Genomic DNA, 14,951 nt, shown 5'->3' with positions numbered 1-14,951 from the left:
ATGGGGGGAGGGGTCCATCTGGTGAGAGCTCCTTGGAGATGATGGGGCAGGGGCAGGGAATTCTGAGGGCAACACACAGCGCTTGGCCCCAGAAAGTCTTCCTTAGGCACATAACCCACCCCGGCAACAATTGTTCTTAAAGTATTTGTGAGACGTCAAATGACTGAAAGGCACGAAATGCTCAACATCTTCAGGCCTCAGAGAAGTGCAAATCAAAACAGTGCTGAGATTCCATCTTACACTTGTCAGAATGGCCAAGATCAAACACACCAATGACAACTTATGCTGGAGAGGATGTGGGGTAAAGGGAACACTCCTGCATTGCTGGTGAGAATGAAAACTGCTACAACCCCTTTGGATATCAATGTGGCGATTTCTCAGAAAATCAGGAAACAACCTTCCTCAAGACCCAGCAATACCACTTTTGGACACGTACCCAAAGGATGCTCAATTGTACCACAAGGACATGTGCTCAACTATGTTTATAGCAGCATTATTTATAATAACCAGAACCTTGAAACAACCTAGATGCCCCTCAACCGAAGAATGTAAAAAGAAAATGTGGTACATTTACACAATGGAGTACTACACAGTAATAAAAAAAAATGACATCTTGAAATTTGCAGGCAAATGGATGGATCTAGGAAAAAACATATTGAGTGAGGTAACCCAGACCCAGAAAGACAAATATAATATGTACTCACTCATAAGTGGCTTTTAGACATAAAACAAAGAATAACCAACCTACAGTTCACAACCCCAGAGAACCTAGTCAACAAAGAGGACCCTAAAGAGACATATATAGATCTACATAGGAAGGAGAAAAAGACGATATCTCCTGAGTAAATTGTGAGTGTGAGGATCACGGGGGGGAGGGTTGAGGGGAAGAAAGGAGGAAGGGAAGGGAGCAGACAAAAATGTATAACTCAATAAAACCAATTTTAAAAAGAAAACAAATACTTGTGAGATGTACAGGAGTGATATGGCCACTGGAGAGGGATGGTCCAGGAGTGTGTTTGCGTGTGATACCTAATTCATGGTGCCATGGACCTCACCAGGAGAGCCCACTGAGGTGGCAATCAGAAGGTGGAAACTTGGGTGAGGCAGCATTATACCCAAGGTCCACCGTGGATTTTGTGTTGTTGTTTTTGTTGATGAAGACAGAGTCTTCTGCAGCCAAGGCTGGCCTCCAAAGCACTCTGCAGCTGAGGATGACCTTGAACTTCCATATCTTCCTGCTCAGACCTCCCAAGTGCTGCAATTGCCGGCCTGTGCCACCATGCCTGGCTTATGTGGTGCTGGGAACTAAATCTGAGGCTTCACGCATGCCAGACAAGCCCTGTACCAACTGAGCCACACAACAGCTCAGGTCCAAAGATGCTAACTAAATGGATATTTCCGAAATGAGAGATCCATGAGCACACGTTGTAACTAACTCCTGTTATAGTTTCGAATTATAACTGCTCTGTTGCACCTCTGATAGTTGCTGAAAAGTCTCCTGCTGCACCTAACTTAGAAATTAACCTTTATTGTAGGTTCTTACATAGGGCAAGCATTAGTGTGTAAGGGTCCAGTACTGTGCACGTTTGTTGCTACACCTTAGAGCATCCTCCATGGGTAAGTGGGACGTATACAGTTCCGATGAGCCCTAAGGATGCTTGACCGTCTCTGGGAAGTTTCCTGGCCGGACCATTCCCTTAACCAGCCACTGTGAGCAAGAAGATGGGTCTTGCAGTGCTCACCACAGCCTCGTTTGTGGCCTTGCAGACATTAAATGTTTTCAGGCACTGTGAAGAAATAAATCATGGTACCAGCAAATTAATGGGGGTGGGTGTCATTTAGCTCCTGGAAAACTCTCAGAACATTATGAAGGCAGCTGTAGTTGTGAAAAACAGAACCAAACAAGAGCAGAGAGGTAAATGGAAAAATTTTCCCAGTGAACTCTTGACAGTGGTCCCTTTGGAGGCAGCTGGGGTAGGAGGGATTTTTAAATTTTTTATTATTATTATTCTGCCCTTCCTTAAATGTTAATGAGTGTGCTGTAGAACAATGTTTAAGATGGGAAAAGAGGGGTGGAGAGACAGCCTCGTCAGTAAAGGGCCTGCCATGTATACATAAGAACCTGAGGGGCATTTACGGCACCCGCATGTAAGCCAGGAGTGGTGGTACCCAGCACTTGCATGAATGAGGGAGACCCACAGATTCCCAGAAGTCCTCCCATGTGAACATGAGCACTGTGGGTGTGAGCACAGTGGATGTAAGCACCGTGGCTCTGAGCACCGTGAATGTGAGAACCGTGGCCCTGAGCACCGTGGATGTGAGAACCGTGGCCCTGAGCACCGTGGATGTGAGAACCGTGGCTCTGAGCACCGTGGATGTGAGAACCTTGGCTCTGAGCACTGTGGATGTGAAAACCGTGGCTCTGAACACTGTGGATGTGAGAACCGTGGCTCTGAGCACCGTGGCATTTACTTGAAGATGTGTTATGTCTCTCCCTGTTGCTTCAGTTTCTTTTCTCGCACCACGACCTTCAGGGCATCTCCTCTCCTCTTCTTTCTGCCCCTCTCCTGTTCTGGGACTAAGTTTTCTGATCTATCATGTCTGATCTATCATATCTATAAGTTCTCTGATCTATCACTTGAGAAGATTTCATTGTGTGGCTTCACGAGAAACAATATGAAGTGTATAGACCCTTTTAGTAAGAGTTCATGCCAGAGAAGTTGCTCCTGAATCTATTTTAGATAAAAGTTACCAGAAAGGTAGAAATCAGGAGAAAGAACGTACAGGAAACAAGTTAAACAGTAACATAAGAAATCCAGTTGACCCTGGCATAGTGGCGCACACTTTTAATCCCAGCACTTGGGAGACAGAGGCAGGCAGATCTCTGTGAGTTTGGTCTACATGGTGAATTCCAGGACAGTTAGAGCTACATAGTGAGACCCTGTTTCAAAAAAACCAGAGGTTTGGATTAGACAACATTTTCTCAGGTAGCAAAAGAAAAACAAAAAAGTAGATAAGCTGACATCATAAAAGTTAAAAAACTTGAGTGCTTCAAAGGGTGCTATCACTAAAGTAAGAACTCCGTACACTAATTTTAAAAATTAGAGAAAAATAAAAACAAAATGTAAAGAGTTGAGTGTGTGGCACACACTGGTGACACCAGGAGACTTTATAAGCAAGGTCACAAATTCAAGGCCACCCTGGGCGACTTAGTGAGGTCTCTGTACAAAATCAAACAAAGAAAAGACTGGGAATTGATGAAGGACAGCTCCATCACTACAGGGAATGTAGCTAGCTCAGAGGCGAGACACTGGCTAGGCCACACACTAGGTCTAGTCCTCTCTGCAAGGGTCGGGCAGGGAACAATCCACAGAGTGGGAGAAATATTTGTAAATCAAGAAAATTGTGTCTGATAAGGGTTTATGTTCAGACTCCATAAAAAACCTTTACAGCTTAATTAAAAAGAAAAGGCACAGACAGATGTGCAGCACCCTGGAGTCTAAAGTGGGAAGTTTACAAGTTCAAGGCCAGCCCCGGGGGCTGTAGAGCAAGATCCAGTCTCAAGAAGTCAAGGTTGGGGGTGGGGAGAGAACCCAGCTAAAAATGGAGAAATAGATATTTCTTTGAAGAAAATATACAAAGAGCCAAAGAGCTCAAAAAGTTGACCAGCCTCCTCAGTCATCCCGGAGATGCTAATCAAATCATGATGACACATCTCATCTGTGCAAACCAGATATGAAGCGCGCTGGCTAAAACTGGGAAAGAAATCACCCACCCAGAATCAGGACTGATCATAAGTCTACCAACAGCATCAGAGCTATGCAGGCAATGCTCTTGCATTTACTTTTCGTCATGCTTCCTTGTTTGTTTTCCATGCATGTGTGCAGGGTGGGAGCATGTTGCTACAGCACATGCGTGGAGGTCAGAGGCCAGGTTGAAGGGTTGGGTTTCTCCTCCCACCATGTGGGTCCCAGGGATCCAACTCAGGTCATCAGGCCTGGTGAGCCATCTCTGCAGCCCAAATGCCATTGCTTTTTAGAGGTGCATTTTCAAGTACTTGGAGGTGAATCATCCCATGGCATGCAGAGTGTAGACAATTTCAGAAAAACAAAAAACAACAGGTAGAAAAGACGAGGCAACATGGCAATACCACTAATGATTGGCAAACTTAGTTAAAGAAGAAATGATTACTCAATATACTAGACTATTTTATATTTTTTCATAGTTAAAAAATCTAAAGAGGAAAAAATCTTATAGGAAAATACATCAAGTTTTTCTTGGAAAACTAAACTAGAGTGTAGCTCAGTTGGTGGAATTCTTGCCTAGTGTGGTTGGTAGTTTGAAAGAAAGTGGCTCCCAAGGGGAATAGACCTATTAGGAGGTGTGGCCTTGTTGCAGGAAGTGCTTTGAGGTTTCCTATGTAGTCAAGCTACACTCAGGGTTGAAACAGTTCACTTCCTGTTGCCTTCAGATCAAGACGTAGAACTCTCAGCTCCTTCTCCAGCACCACCCCTGCCTGCATGCCACCATAACCCGCCATGATGGCAATGGACTAAACCCCTGAACTGTAAGTGAGCCACCCCTATTAAATGTTTTCCTATGGAAGACTTGCTGTGGTCACGGAGTCTCTTCACAGCAACAGAAACCCTCAGTAAGGTACCTGCGGAGCCATCATCAGCCCCAATGCCACTGCTTCTTAGAAGTGCATTTGAAGTACTTTGAGATGAATTCCCTTGTGATACCTAGAGTGTTGACAATTTCAGAAAAACCGACAAGAAAATACACGTATAAAAGATGAAGCAGCATGGTAATGTGGATAATGACCGGCAAGTCTAGTTAAAAACGGTTCTACACTAGACTGTAGAAATTTACTACGCTAGATTATTTTATATAGTTTTTTTCATAATAAAAAATCTAAAGAGGAAAAATTTTTACGTCAAAATACAACTGTCCAGTTTTTCTTGAGGAAAAAAAAAGTCAAGAGATGAGCTGGGGTGTAGCTCAACTGGCAGAATGCTCACCTAGCACACACAAAGCCATGGTACTAAATAAGCTGGGTACGGTAGCAGGCACGTGTAGCTCCAGAAGAAGACAGGAGGATCAACACTTCAAGATCCTCCTCAGCTACATAAGGTTTGAGGCCAGCCTGGGCTACACGAGACCTTGTCTCAGAAAAAACAAAAATAAAAATCAAGAACTGGGCTATTATTTTCAGTAAGCCTACAGACTGAACTAGGCAATGTCAGGCCTCATAATGGGACTTTAAGAGGTGAGGTTCCTATTCCTAGCCAGTCAGATACAAACCTGCTACCTGTCAGTAAAACGTATCACCTCCATGATACCTGCATACACAACACCAGGCATCTACTGTCTCTCCCTCTTCCTGGCATTCAGCACCCACCCTAACCTGGCCTGATTCAGCTGCCTGGCAGGCTTCGATCTCTAGCTCCCTCAGGACTCACCCTTTCCTGCATTCTCATTCCTTGGGGTACACTTCCATGTCCTCTACCTAGAATGACCTTCCCACCTTGTCTTTCCACCTGAGAACTCCCAGCCAGAGGTAGCCACCTGCAGAGCCACTTGCATGGTGCTTTCCCTCACCACCCACCACCAGCAGCTGCTCTTGCCTTTACTACCCAACTCCCACCCTGCCCCCACGTCGGCTCCTTCCCTCATCTGGCCCAGCACCACCCACGTCTAATCCCAGACTTCACCTGTGCACCGTGACTCCCTGGAGGATGCCGACCTTGGCGGCTCACTGCATCCCTGCGACCCCATGGAGGTAGCACAAGCCGTGCTCACAACAGAGACTAACCAAATGTCATGGGGGAAAACTCATCAGGATGACATCACACAAAGAGGAGCACTCTCTCTCCAGGTCCTGTAAGCTTCCACTCCCACTGTGAGACTCAGGTGCGTAGTCTACTTGTGCTAAACCCAGATTAAAAAATGGGCCAACTGATGCTACAGCCCAAACGCCTAACCTTACTGCACACAGTAACTCAGTCTCTACCGACCCTCGAAGCCAGCACCCATAGGATATCCCAAAGGGCCATTTGAGGAGGTGCTGGAGGCAGGAAGTCGGACAAGGGACAGAACCAGTTCAGGGATATCACTCTAGTAAAAATCCTGAGCTGTTGGGAAGTTCATCGTGGGGAGCTGAGAACTCTCCAGCGGTGTCCCTTGCCTTCACATGGGGACACAGGAGAAAATTAGATGACAGCATCAGGGGCATGCATGGAGTCCTGCGCAGTGTTCAGCAAACACACTCCTATAGCACGATTAATAAAAACCCAGAGAACAATATTGGGGTTCAACCTGAAGATCAGAAAAGCAAAGCAGCCAAGCCACTAAAGAGCTCTTACGTCTATGAAATCTTCAGGCTGAAAGAGAGTGAGGCTCCTGTCTCATCCTGCCTTATTATATCCCTCTCTAGTGGGATTAAAGGTGTGTGCCACCACTGCCTGGCCTGTTTGACTGACTAGTGTGGCTGTTTTGTCTGTCTTCAGGCAAGTTTTATTTATTAAAATAGAAATTAAATATCACTACAGACTCCGCTGTAGCCCTTGTAAAAGCTGTGTGGTGGAGAGAGATCAGCCTTCTGTGAGAAAGGAGGGAAGTGGGTGCTGGAAAGAAACCAGCAGCAGACAGCCAGAGTCCTCCCTCAGCCATTGCCTGTGCTCCCCGCAGAGGGAGCCATGAATTGGGATGTGGGAGGGTGTATCAACCAGAGAAGCTAAGACATCTCCTAGCTTCCCTCCACTGCCCAGATTCATGACCTTAAAAGGAGGTACAGAAAGAGCTCTTGGCCACAAAATGCAAAGGCCTAGATCCCTTGGTGGCTGTGGGCATGATGTCAAACTTTCTGTGCCTCAGTTTCCCCAGGTAGTCAGAGAACTGGCTAGATTATCTCTGAGGGACTGAAGGGTTCTAAGACTCTTTTGTTGGGCCCCCTAGCAGTGGGACCAGGACCTGTCCCTGATACATGAGCTGGCTCTTTGGAGCCTACTCCCTATGGTATATGCCTTGCTCAGCCTTGATGCCGGGCAGAGGAGATTGGTCCTGCCTCAACTTGCTATGTCATGCTTTGTTGATTCCCGTGGGAGGCCTTACCCCATCTGAATGGAGATGGAGGAGGAGTGAATGGGGGGAAGTAAGAAGGAGGTGGAGGGGGAATGGGAGGAAAGGAGGGAGGGTAAAACTGTGGTTGGTATGTAAAATTTAAAATGATAAATTAAGCCAGGCGGTGGTGGAGCACGCCTTTAATCCCAGCACTAGGGAGGTAGAGGCAGGTGGATCTATGAGTTCGAGGCCAGCCTGGTCTACAAGAGCTAGTACCAGGACAGGCTCCAAAACTACACTAAGAAACCCTGTCTTGAAAAACCAAAAAAATAAATAAAAATAAAAATAAAGAAATGATAAATTTAAAAAAATGTGATGTCAAGAAGACACATACATACATACATAATTATGGTTTTTTTCTAGCAACCACCTTTTAAAAAGTAAAAGGAAACAGGTAAAATTTATATCAAAAGTCTATTTCCCCTTAACACAAGATATCTAAAATGCAACCATTTCAACATGTAATCAGTATTATGTATGTACAAGTGTGCGCACCATCTACACATGTGCACATGCATGTGGATGCCAGGAGTCAATCTCAGGTTAGTCCCTCAGGAGCTGCCTGCCATGTCTTTTGAGACAGGATCTGTTACTGGGACCTTGGACTCACTGATTAGCTGGGTGGCTGGTCAAAGAGCCCCAGGGATCGGTCTTTCTCCACCTCCCCAGTGCTGGAATTACAAATTCGTGCAAATATGAAGTATGTGTAAGTGTGTGTGTCTGTGTCTGTGTATCTCTGTGTGTGTTTTGTGTGTACACGCGTGTCTATGTGTATATATGTGTGTGTGTGTGTGTGTGTGCTTTATGTATGTCTGTAGGGGTATATTGTCTATGTGTCTCAGTATGTGTGTGTCTGTAGGTGTATGTCTGTGTGTGTGTGTTTGTGTATCTGTGTATATATGTCTGTTGTGTGTCTGTGTGTATCTGTGTATGTATATGTATGTGGGTGTCTGTGTATATATTTGTATGTGTGTGTCTGTGTGTGTATATGTATGTGTGTGTTTGTGTGTGCATGTGTCTGTGTGTATATATATCTGTCTGGATGTGTGTGTGTGCACACGCACATGCACATGTGTGTGCTGGAGATCAAACTCAGCTCTTTGTGTTCGCACAGCAAGTACTTTATCAACTGAACCATATTCCTAGTCTTTAATAATTTATATTTTTTAAAATTTTAACAACTTACTTTCCTTCTTTTTGCATTAAGTCTCTAAAATCCAGTGTACATTTTCCACTTGTCAGTTGAGACCAAATGCATCTCATGGGCCCCACAGCCCATGACAAGAGTACAGCGCACTGAGCAAGGAGGGTCTAGAATCTTTTTCTGTCCATTGCCCATCCTAAAGGGGTGAGATGTGTAGGTTTCCTTCCTTTGCCTGGGAGAGATGTCCTGGTTAGGGATGCTGAGCTGATGGGCATATCCAAGTCCAGAGTCAAGAGCTAGATGCTACAGGGGACAAAAGCCCAGCCCTCCTGAGCCCCAGGAGGCTGTTAGTTGCTGGGGCTGCTTCCTGTCCCTCTGCATCACCAAAGCCCCAGGGAGTGGGGAGCCTTCAAGGAAGATGCTGCAATGCTGTTTGCTTCTAACCCAAAGACTCCCTTAATTGGAAATTCTGCTGGGCTTGAATTGGAGCCCGGGCCACTCCCATTCAGGGTCTCAGCTGCCTATTCTCTACTGCTTCCAGCTCTCCCCAGAGCTTCCTGTACACAGCCATCATAACTGTACATAGGAGAGACAGGTACCAGTTTCTCATTCCAGAAGCACAGGCCAGCTGCAGGGCCTGGGGACCTCCTCGGTGACAGTGCCACACATTCAGATGCAAGGGTGCTTGCAAGGACAAGGGCAGGGAAAGTAAGAGAGCAGACAGGAGTATCTCTACTCCACAGGGAGAGTTTGGGGAAAGCGCTCGTTACCCAGCATCCTCTGCTTTGTCTTTAAAACTGACAATGCCTTCCACTGCTCGTGCTCCGTGCCAATCAGTAGCTCCTTTCCTCCTAACTCCTCTCTGCCCTATGAGGCATGAGGATCCCACAGTCAGTCTTCTGAACCTGTTTGTATTCTGCCCACAGGTGATCCAAGATAGCCCTGGCTCCCACCTGGCACAACCATTGGAGGGACTGAGAAATGATTGGGATTGGGGTGCACGATGGGAAATTCCCAAAGAAGCAATGAAGAAACTATGTTAAAAATAATTTTTTTTAAAAAAAAGGAAGGAAGGAACAAATGAATGAATGGAGAAAGGAAGAGAGAAGAAGGAAAGTGAGAAAGAGAGGGGTGGAGGGAGGGAGGGAGGGAAGAATGAATGAATATGGGTATTTGTAGGAAAACTAGCAAAGTTCAAATGAATTCTAGAGTTTTAGTGGATGATAACATGCTGATGCATGTCTGTGTGTGTTCATGCAGATACACACATGCATGCAGATGCATATACCCATGTGTGCATGTGTACAGAAGTCAGAAGACATCAAATGTTGCTTTTCAGCCAGCAGCTGCTTGACTGCCCAGTAAGCCCCAAGAATGCACCTGTCTCCACCTCCCCAACAGTGAGAGTACAAGGGCATCATCATATCTGGATTGTTCATTTGGGGTTTTTTGTTTGTTTGTTTGTTTTGCTTTATCGTGGGTTCTAGAGATGAAACTCCCGTCCTTGTGCCCAGTCAAACACTTCACTGACTGAGCCAACCCTGTGCCTCTGGTTTGATAAATGCATTGTAATACTCTGAGAAGTCAACACTGGAGATCAGGTGGAAGGATATGGGAGCTTGTTGCACCTCACAATTTCATTTTTTTTAGATTTATTTGACTTGTAATTGTATGTGGGAGGGGTGTGTGTATGTCGGCTGACTTGAGGAGAGGACATGAGATGCCCCAGGGCTGAAATTACAGAAGGTTATGTTTCTGTCTGATCTGGGTGCTGGGAACCAGGCGTGGGTGCTGGGAACTGAACTCTGGTTCTCAGTAAGAACTGAGCCACTGAGCTACCTCCTCAACCCCTTCCTCACAACTGTTCTATAAACTTAAAATTGTCCCAACATCAAAGTTTGCTTTTTCTATAAGGGCTCCCTTTACTTCATAATAGTGTTCGTGGTTGGACAAAAAATTGTATGGTCACCTGCTCATAGGGTTGATCTGCCTCAGTCTGTCTGTGAGGCTATAACAGAACACCTCAGACTGCACAGTTTATAGCCACAGGAAGTTATTGCTCACCGTTCTGAAAACAGACAAGTTGAAACAAGTCCAGCGTTAGATAAGACCATTCTCTTCCACAATGGCAGCTTGCACACTCTAGCCTTTGAAGGAGATACAGACTGGATTGTGTGATGTTAGAGGCACATGAGAGGTGGAGAACTCAGTCAGAAAGTGATTGTCACATAAACATGTGGGTCTAAGTTTGAGCTCCAGCACCCATGTAAAAAGTCAGGCATGATGGCTCATGTTTATGATCCAAGCACTGGGGAGGCAAAATCAGGAGGATCCCTGGGACTCTCTGGGCAGCCAGCAAGCTCTGGCGCCTAGTGGGAAATCCTGTTCTAAGAGGCAAGGAGGAAGGATAACTCCTAAGAAATGACACCCAAGGTTGATCTCCAGCTTCCACATGTCCTCTGTCCACATGTTTGTGTACAGGCAACACACACACTGAGGGGAGGGGGAAGCAAACACACCGTTTTCTAATGGCATTTGTTCCACCCATGAGAGCAGAGCATTCGTGACTCAAACATTTCTCAAAACTCCTACCTCTTGAGACTATTAGTACAATGTGGTGACATTTTGTTCGTGAGCTAACAAATAAAGCTTGCCTGAAGAGTAGAGTGCAGACCTAAGCCACTAGTTAGCCATAGAGACCAGGCAGTGGTGGCACACACCTTTAATCCCAGCACTTGGGAGGCAGAGGCAGAGGCAGACAGATCTCTGTGAGTTCAAGACCACCATGGGCTACACTAGATTGATCCAGTCTCAAAGAGAAACAGGGCCAGGCAGAGGTGGCTCACACCTTTAATCCCAGATTTTGCAGAGGTAAGAACTAGTGACTGGCTGCTCTGCTTCTCCGATCTTTCAGCTTTCACCCCCTGCTATCTCACTCCAAGTTTTTATTAGTGAGACTGATTAGAGATTTGCAACAGTACAGCAATTACAATTCCCCAGGAGTTCAGAAGGAAGAAACATTCTAACCTTAGAGGCTTTAAGCAAAAAAAACTGAAACCGCCCTTAGTTTCTTTCCTGTGTTGCAGTACTAACCGCTACACTCACAACCATTTGAAGTCTAAGGCTGTGCAAGTTAAAGCTTTGGAATCAGAAGGCTCGGGCTTAAGACTTCTGCTTACTTTCTTCGTGGTGTTGGGCACTGTTATGGTTTGAAACGGAAATGTCCCCACAGGCTTATGTTCTAAAGATATTTATTTATTATTTTGTGTGCATGTACAGGCACCTGAATATGTATGTACACCACATTCATACATGAGCCTGCATTGTCAGAAGGTGTCACATCCCCTGGAACTAGAATTGAAGGCAGTTGTGAGTGCTGGGAACCAAAGCCAGGTCCCCTGCAAAGCAATGGACACTCTCTACTGCGAGCCACCTCTCCGACCACCATGCTCTTTAAATGCCTGTTCTCCAGCTGGTGGTACTATTTTGGAATGTGTTGGAGGTGAGGCCTAGCTGGTAAAAGATCACTAGGTGCAGGGCATTCTTAGCTCACTTCCTGTCTCACTCCCTGCTTCAGGGTCCGTGCAGGAACAGCCGAAGCCTCTACCACACACTCTGGCCACCATGAATTGTGTGACTCTGCCTTCCCTCCACAACAGACTGAAACCCTCAAAGCTGGGTGAAACAAAACCAAATCTTCTCTATTTCTGTCAAATAATGGCATCACCATGACACAGAAAGTGAGGAATACACTTTGTATTCTTTGAGCTCAGTTTCACATCTGTCAAACAAATCTGTTGAATGTCAGTGACTATTGGCATTACTGTGCCTGAACTTGGTGTTTGCACTGTCGTGGGTACTATAAAGAACCTTCCAGATTCCACCTCAGGATCCAAGGCCTTCCTTCTCACACCTTCGTCACTTGGGGAACCACAGACTGCCAGCCCTCTCCAGGGATTGACCCGGGCCAAAGAGAGTTGCCGAGCCCCCAGCCCACACTCCTTTCTGGAGAAGAGTCTACATTCTACCTAGAGGGGTTGGCCCAACTCCCTCATCCCATTAGGGATGACTTCCCTCTGCAGAGCACCCCACGTGGTTGATGGAAGTCTTTGTGGAGACCTCATTGCTGCGCAAACTCTTCTCCAGCCCCATCTGGCTTCTTCCCTTCTCCTTCATCCTAAGAGTGCTCCCCATAAACGTCTTCCTGCATTTGGGTCTCCATCTGAGAGTCTGCTTCCAGGGGACTCACCGGGAGCACTTTGCCTGCGCTGGCTTTGTCAACCCTCAGAACAGCCAGCCCTGTTTGTATAGAGGAGGCTCCTCAGCCTTGAGAACAAAACACAGCTGACCAAAGATGGACAGCTAAGAAATGGTGACACCACGTGGTGAAACACAAACCTTCTGGGCACGTGGCTAGACAAAGCTCCTTACTGCTCTGAGCCTCGTTTAGCTCATCTGAAACAGCACAAGAAACTCCAGAAGGTGGCTAAAGGCATGGGAGGGGTCAATGTTGTTTAATACACACCGGAAGGCCACATTAGAACTCCATCTGCTTTAGAACGAGAAGACATCGGGGGATGGAAAGTAGATGATTGGGGGGGGCGGTGAGCAGAGGAAAGGGCAAGCATAGCAGGCAGGCTGGATAGGTGAGCAGGGTTGAGTGACTGGATGTGTGGCCAATGGTTGGAAGGAAGTATGGTTAGGTGTGGAGGTGGCTGGATGACTGGATGGCGGCGGACCCGTTACTGCTTTTTACGATGGGCGGAGTAGTTAAGTAAATAAAGGTGATTGGTGGATGGGGGCTGGATAAGCAGTCAAACAGACATGTGGGTAGTTGGATCAGTGGTTGTGTAAATGATTAGGCAGCCAGACGAGTGAAAGGGGGTGGAGAATTCACTGTGTGTGTGAAGGTGAGTGTGGTTGCGTAGATGGATGCTCACTCTGGTAGATATTAAAGAGATTGCGTGACCGGAAGTGGTTGGATGGATGGAGGCTCTGAGTGTTAGAGAAGCTGTGAAGAGATTGGAGGGATGTCTGGGTGGGTGACTGCTGGGTTTGGTGGATGGATGGATGGATGGATGATGGATGGATGGATGATTGAATAATGAGTGTATGGTGGTGTAGGTGGTTGATTGCATGTGGCATGGGTGAATGGATGACTGCTGACCAGAGAGACATGCTATTAGATGGGTTGTGTGAGAATAAGATACACCAAGGGCTGGGATTGGTGGGTGGCAGCCGCTGGAGTGGATGGCTGAGGTACAACGTGTAGATAACTAGATGCGTGGGTGACTCGCACGGTAGAGAAATTTAGGACTAGACTTGGCTCAGATCCCCTAGGCTGCGGGTCCCACCAGGTTCTTACCTAGAAGCCGCGATCTCAGCCTTCTGGCGAGCGATGGCAGCTGCACGCTGTGCGCCCTCGACGCCATGCTCCACCTTCTGGCGTACCTTGTTGCTCTTGAGCGGCAGCACGCGGCGCTTGGTGCCCTTGACCAGCACGTTGTGGCGGTACTTGCCCTCTTCTCGGTGGCCGTCGGGCAGTGTGGTGCGGCCATAGCCGTGGCGCAGGTTGTCCAGCCACTCGCCCTCGTAGCGCAAGCCGCTGGAGCGCTCGCTCACGCCAAAGCCTGAGCGCTTGTCGTTCTTCCACTCGCCCATGTAGGTCTCAGTGGTGGTGGCGTCGATGTCAGCGTCAAAGGGCGCGGCCGCGTCGTCGGGACCCTCGGTGCCCTCGGCCAGGCTGCCGGTGGACGCGGCGTCGCTGGCGCCTGAGCTCAGCTCACTCTTAAGGAAGCTCAAGCGACTGCGCTGGCTGCCCAACGACGTGCGCGACTCTGAGCGTCGCAGCCGACCCAGTAGCGCGCCACGTGTGAACAGCCCCGCGGGACGCGCACCCTCGGCGGTGGCTAGCAGGCTGAGCGCAAAGCCACCGCGCGGTACCGGGGGCGAGGGCAGCACTGGCCCGTCCGCGGCCGGCGAGTCCGGAGCTACCGTGCCATTGCTGTGCTCGCTGCGCAGCGAAGACAGCGACGTGCGCAGCGGAGAGCGCACCACCACCGCCATCCCATAGGGCACACTTTGGCGCACACCGTAGCCATGCCGCATGCCATTGGTGAACTGGCCTTGGTAGGTCCCTGCGGGGCGAAGAGAGCTGTGTCAGTAGGTGGAACAGGCTCGGTGACTCCCCTCCCCCATGGACAAGACTGAGTGGGGTCCAGAGAGACAAGAAACCATTGAAGGAACAAGGAATGCACACGACTGTGCCGACCTGGAAGGTGGCCCCAGTAAGATACAGGTAGGAACCCTAGCATGTGACTTGGGTCGTGATCAAAGCAGGGTGGGGTCCAGAGGACAGTCTGGCTATAGGAGGGATAAGCATGTTGTTGTGTGTGCCTAGAAAGTGGCTTCAGGAGGCTACAGGCAGGGTCAGATGTGGGCAAGGCAGGAGGGCACCATGACAGAGCTTGGTCATCAGAGGGACAGAGTGCTTGTCCCCATGTGTACCTGAGAATACAAGTATGTCAGAGCACATTCCAGTAGGAAGTCAGAGGGGGAGGTGTGACCACCAACACTGGTGAGTGATGCAAGTCAGAGAATAAATGTGAGCCTCTGTGATTGATTAGCCGAGGTCACGGTACTGGGTGCCGTAAAAGGAAGATGCCAGTCCAGGAGCAAACCTGCC

General features: G+C 47.8%; 1 protein-coding gene across 1 annotated transcript in view; it reads right to left on the bottom strand.

Moving 5' to 3' along the window:
- Positions 1-14,951, bottom strand: part of Jph2 (junctophilin 2) — a 65,191-nt gene that overhangs the window by 28,222 nt on the left and 22,018 nt on the right. The window contains exon 2 of the mRNA XM_087911043.1: positions 13,632-14,403. Within this exon, the coding sequence (XP_087767169.1) occupies positions 13,632-14,403 (772 nt within the window). The remainder of the gene's footprint in view (positions 1-13,631; positions 14,404-14,951) is intronic.

The sequence above is a fragment of the Myodes glareolus genome, chromosome 10 (assembly GCF_982192425.1).
Source record: "Myodes glareolus chromosome 10, mMyoGla1.1, whole genome shotgun sequence".
Taxonomy (NCBI): Eukaryota; Metazoa; Chordata; class Mammalia; order Rodentia; family Cricetidae; genus Myodes; species Myodes glareolus.
This window is presented reverse-complemented; position numbering and strand designations above follow the sequence as displayed.